Genomic DNA, 5657 nt, shown 5'->3' on the forward strand with positions numbered 1-5657 from the left:
TCGTGAATATATACTTGACATATTAAACTTTCAAAAATGCCAAAACACAAAAGAAAACTTGTGTATAGATAATGTGAGTTATTATAGATTATAAATATATTATAATTACGGTCTATTTTATGCTGTAAGCATACTCATATGTTTGTTATATCTTAAAAATACTTTCCTTCTAATTAATTTCTATATTGTAATTTCTGGTACAGGTCTTACAAAATAATTATGGCCAACAAATAATTTTATTAATAATTTATCATAGCGTGGCCAGGAGACTTGGTCTACGTTGCGAAATAATGAAACGGGAAGTTCCAAATGAACAGGATATATTCTATATATATTGGAGACCAAAATATAAGTATAATGCGTAAGTATAATATTAAATTTGAAATTATCGAAACCTTTTGGTATTACTCTTATTATAGGTATACTAGCTGGCGTTTGTTCCTCGCGCGCTTCGCGCGCTCGGCACGCATTTATTAATTTTGTTTCGCATTTAATTTTTTTTTAATCATTAAAAACCTCTATAAAAACAACATTCCGAGTTTTATTGCTCTCATCAGGAATAAGTATTGTTTGGTCTTTTGTCGAACCAATCCGTGAGAGTCCCACATATAATTGGCCGTGAGAAAAGACTTCGCTTCGGAGGTCCACCTTTGAAGGTTTGCCCTTGGGACTTCTTAATCGTTATGGCGAAACACATTAAAACAGGAAACTGCAACCTTTTAAACGCAAATGGCAAATTTGTAGGAACCATGGGTATCCTTGGGATTAATGCTATTTCACCAGCTGCAGGTCCTGTCAGAATAATTGCCTCTATGATGTAAGGCATGAGACGCTTAATTTGCAGTCTCGTGCCGTTGCAAAGCCAAGGTGGTTTAAGATTCCGAATCAGCATTATCGGGGTACTAACTTTTAATCTCAGTTCGTGTGGAGGCAATCCTGAAGGGTTGAGAGAGTTGAGAAACTCGATCGGGTAGTGGATAGCTTCATCTCCATTTACCATTGTGTCTATTGACTTGTATATTTCATACTCCGTGGTGACTTTTCGTGAAACTGCTTCATTAATCTCCTTTACGGCTTTATTTTTTGCAGTTACGATGGCACGTTCGCAAAACCAATTTGTTTCTTTTTGTTCTAAATTCTCAATATCTGGATAAACATTGTCAATAATCTGGTCAATAGTTCGGACGCAAGTTCCTACAGTATCGGAAATGTTAATGTACTCATTCTGAGTTATAGAGGTAGAACCATCACCAATTTTAAGCAGGTACTGTGCAAATTGTTCTAAATTTTGGTCTCGTAAATAAACTCGCATGTTAATAGTCAGTCGAAGTTTTTGGACGTGCTGCCAAATCTCAGATTTCTTCATACATACTTTCATAATATCCGCACGTGTACCTTTAGGCACCACTGGCAGAGTTTGCCTGAAATCACCAGTGAAGACAAATGTTACACCACCCATTACCTTTTCTGATGTTCTCAAGTCTTTAAGGGTTCGGTTGAGGATCTATATGGGACTTGTGTGACATCGTACATTCATCCCAAACTATCAAAGATGCCTGTTGGAGAAGTTTACCAGTAGTACCATTTTTTCTCACGGAGCATACAGAAATTTGGTCTAAGGACACATTCAATGGCAACTTAAAAGTAGAGTGGGCAGTTCTTCCGCCACTTAAAAGAGTCGCAGCTATGCCTGATGAGGCAACCGCGATAGCGATCCTTTTTTGACTTTTTATTTTCGCTAAAATCAACGAAGTGACAAACGTTTTGCCAGTGCCTCCAGGCGCATCTATAAAGTAAATATTACTCTTATTATCTTCGACACTGTTTATTATCTCGTCGTATACCATTTTTTGTTCTGTGTTCAGTTTTACTTCGTTTTCTTGCAGAAATGCTTGTAAGTCGTTGATATTGTATGTTGTTTCTCGTAAGTAAAGCAAGTTATCTATATTTGAATCATTACGCTGAGGTTCTGGCAAACCAAACTCTTTCAAGCGCTTTTCTGCAAGAGTGAACACTATGTTCTCAAGAAGAATCAACCCCTCATTGAAAATCTCTTCTGTGAACTGAATCTCACTATTGTTACTTTGCTGTCGAACCCGATGTAAAATATCGTCGCATAGGTGTGTCCTGAATGCATTCCATAATTCCAAAGGATTAGACATTTCACAAAACATTAGCATAATGCCAAATAACTCTCTCATTTTGTGTGCACTTTCCGAAATTGCTGCATCTGATAGAGTGTCTCGCCAGTGAGTGTCACTCTCAAGCAAGTTCCGGGCTTGACACGCCGCATGATAAGTGGGCATTATTTCACCACTCACCGTCTTTAAGTCATTAAAAGACGTCGGTCCCCTGACGTGATGTAGGAGTAGTCTGAGGTGAAAGCATTCTGAATAATTAGGATTTACTCTCGCCCTAGTAGTATACACTCGCCCTAATGCTGTTTCTCGCTTTATACCTGGGTAATCATCTATATCTTGGCCCCGTTTTCTTCGTTGCCATTTTTTGTTAGACCATGTATAATAAGCCGGTACTTCGTGATAAAGCAAAGTTTTTGCAAATTCATTATCCACACACAGAGCAAAGAAGGCTATCAGAGTGGTCTGAAGTGGATTTTCTATAACTTGCTGTAGATTTTCTTCAGTAAAATACACTCCTTGCCCATTTTCTAAATGGACAACTGTAGGGTAACGTTCGTGAATAGAAAATCCTAGTATTCTCCAGATACCTTCAGAGGTACTTAAATATCTGCCATTCAAATAGTTCTGAATCTCATCTTTTTTTTCAACGGCAAACGTTGCCGCATCGTTACTTTTATTAATATACTTACATATGTATTTGATTACGTTAATGTGTGCAACAAAGCATCTGGAGAGAATTGGACAATAGGGCACTACCCACTTATTATCAACTATAAAGTTATTATACAATATAGTATAAGTTTGTCCACCGTCAGCCGGACATCTCCTTCTGTACTTAGGGTATCCATCATCACCAGTTTGTGTGCTGAAGAAACTCACGGGGATATTTTTTTGAACAGGTACCTTTTGACATGCAAGTTGAAAAGGGATTAACGGCTCGACATGGACCGTGGATCATATTTTTGCATACTATGTTGTAAAGTAATGAATCTTCATTTTTATTGGGTATTTCAGCTGAAATAATGCTATCTATTTCATCAGATCTTATTTTGTCGACTAACCAAATTAAAATGTGGGCATGAGGCAAACCCCTCTTCTGCCATTCGATTGAAAACATGTGGCATCGAACTGGACCGAAAATGTCTTTTGTTATGATGTTCATAAGTTGTTGTAGTTTTAGATAAAACACTCTCGAAACAATGTCATGTCTTTCACTTGGACGCTGACCGGGATACAATTCTGTTTTAACTTCAGGCCATTCTGGATTGAACGTGAAGGTGATAAATAAATCAGGCTTTCCGTAATTACGAACATATGTAAGGGCATCCTGTGTACGCTCATGAAGATATCTAGGCGATACCGTAAATGTGGATGGTAAAATAACCAATTGCCCTATGTCCGCCGGATTAGAATCTTCATTGACAGCATCTCTCAAGTGTATGTAATTGTCAACTTGATCAAGAGCTTTGAGAAGCTCTGACTTGAGAAATTCGCAATCGGTTTTGTTCTAAGCGTTCTTCCCTTTCAATATGTGATTCGCTAACTCTAGCTCGAGACATGCGTAAACGTGAGTCTGACAATCGTGCCTCCCTCTGAGAAACACTTGCTAAATTTCTAGCTTGTGCTAAACATTGAGCATTAGACGACGATTTGGAAAGTTGTGATTTTTTTGCTTTAGGCATTTTCAAAAGCGGAATGACCCAAATAATCATTACTTGATTTGTAACAAATTTCACATTAAATTACGTCATCATGAATACATCGAAAGAAATAAGAAATATTATAATAAATGAAATGGATGGACAAGAAATAAAAAGTGTTATGATCAATGAAATAAATGGACCGATTGATGGAAGTAGTGAAAATATCATTCAGAATGAAATAGATCGATTAAAGGAAATCGAAGAGTTAAAAAATGGTAAATAAATAAAAATTAATTACTTAAAAATAATCTAATAATGTTCTAAAAAATATTTTAATTCACAATTTATTTTATTAATTCTTCTTATCTATACTAATCGTTTTTCATATTATTAATAACCAAATTTAACTTATAATTTAAAAAATTCAGTGCAGGAAAATGGGCTCAATAATTTGTTAGTAAACGCATTAATAGTATTTGAAGAACAAGAGGAACAAAAAAATAAAAAGCGTAAATAAGAGAATGATAATAACAAGCATAAGAAGAACAAGAAAAAGAAAATGTAATTTAAAACATTTTTTAGAACAATGTAATTTAAAAAAATTTATGTTTTTGTCAATTTATGTTTTTATGCTCCTGATTTCATCATTTATTTTATATGTAAATAAATAAATAAAGAATTATTTATATGTAAAAATAGATTTTTAATTCGAACGCATTATATATCTTTTTTCGCGAGCGGCGACTACGGCATGGTGCACAAGTCTTTTGTTCAAAAAGAATTACTAATTAATTATGTCATGTTTCTTTGGTTGTTATTTAATGTATATTGTGCTGTAACATTCTTTTTGTGTACTACATTTTTCGAAAAGGAAAGTTTTTCTGAAGAGCTAATAACCATTTTCTTCTACATATTCGAAAAGAGTATATTATACATAGAAGACGACCATGACTGTTATCGATATCACTGGATGCAATATCTAAAAAGCTAATTTGGGTACGATACATGTGAATATTCAGATTAATTTTCTTCAATTTCTCAAGTATTTATTATTTCTTTACGATTACGAAGACTTCTGGATAGTCTATTTATTTCGTTCGCAGATCTCTCAAATTCTCATAAAGTTAGAGCGATACATTACTTTCGTATTTTTCAAAAGTTTTGAGTTTTCTTTTAAACTTTTAAGAGCTATACATTCAATACATTACTTTGTCTTTTTAATAGATTTAGAGTTTTATATTCAACTTTTATGGGGTGAAATGTGGCCCGCATGTTCAGTATCTGGCTGACATGCGGTGGGTCCCAGGTTCGAATCCTGTTCGAACCAATCACCCCATATGCCTGCTCGGGACTGATGGAAAGGAAAAACGGAGCCGGTGGAAAGAAGGAGAGCAGGATGAGTTAAGCAGGAGTAAGGGAGAAAGGAGATGGGAGAGAAGGAGGAAAAAGGAAAGAGGCGGAGTCGGAAGGAGGAAAAAAGGGAGACAGGGGAGCGAGATGGAAAAAGGAGAAAGGAGGTGGGACGAGAGACGAAGGAGGATAGGAGAGGAATCGGAGTAGAGGTGCTCAGGAGGATGATGGAAGAAGGAGGGAAAGGAGGATGTAAAGAGTACTGGAGGAGAGGAAAAAAGAGGAGGAAGACGGTTAAGGTGTATTGGTTACTGTTACTGTAATGGTTAAGATGTAAGACGTGGAAGATAAGGAGATATGGAGGAAAAAGAGAAAGAGGCGGTTGTAAAGTGTATTTGTAATGTAATGTTGTACAAGTTGATATGGTAGAAGAGAGAGGAGTTTGTAAGAGGTTCGGGAATGCTCCTCAGAAAAAAGCGCCTTCAATCCTCAAGGGGACGAATAAAGATTGTTATGCTATGTT

The 5657-nt window shown here is 36.0% G+C and overlaps 2 protein-coding genes across 2 annotated transcripts; both read right to left on the reverse strand.

Moving 5' to 3' along the window:
- Nucleotides 1–553: 553 nt before the first annotated feature.
- LOC145948811 (uncharacterized) lies at nucleotides 554–1459 on the reverse strand. The gene has a single exon (XM_083058374.1). It carries the CDS (start codon nucleotides 1457–1459, stop codon nucleotides 554–556), a length of 906 nt encoding a protein of 301 aa, XP_082914500.1.
- Nucleotides 1460–1484: 25 nt separating this feature from the next.
- LOC145948810 (uncharacterized) lies at nucleotides 1485–3823 on the reverse strand. Its single transcript, XM_083058373.1, has 3 exons — nucleotides 3686–3823; nucleotides 3357–3621; nucleotides 1485–2680 (listed from the first exon to the last, which is right to left on the reverse strand). Exons 1-3 carry the CDS (start codon nucleotides 3821–3823, stop codon nucleotides 1485–1487), a joined length of 1599 nt encoding a protein of 532 aa, XP_082914499.1.
- Nucleotides 3824–5657: the final 1834 nt, after the last annotated feature.

This window comes from Prenolepis imparis, unplaced genomic scaffold (genome assembly GCF_030444845.1).
Source record: "Prenolepis imparis isolate NDT839.2.m4 unplaced genomic scaffold, iyPreImpa1.0 SCAF_727, whole genome shotgun sequence".
In the NCBI taxonomy this organism is placed as follows: Eukaryota; Metazoa; Arthropoda; class Insecta; order Hymenoptera; family Formicidae; genus Prenolepis; species Prenolepis imparis.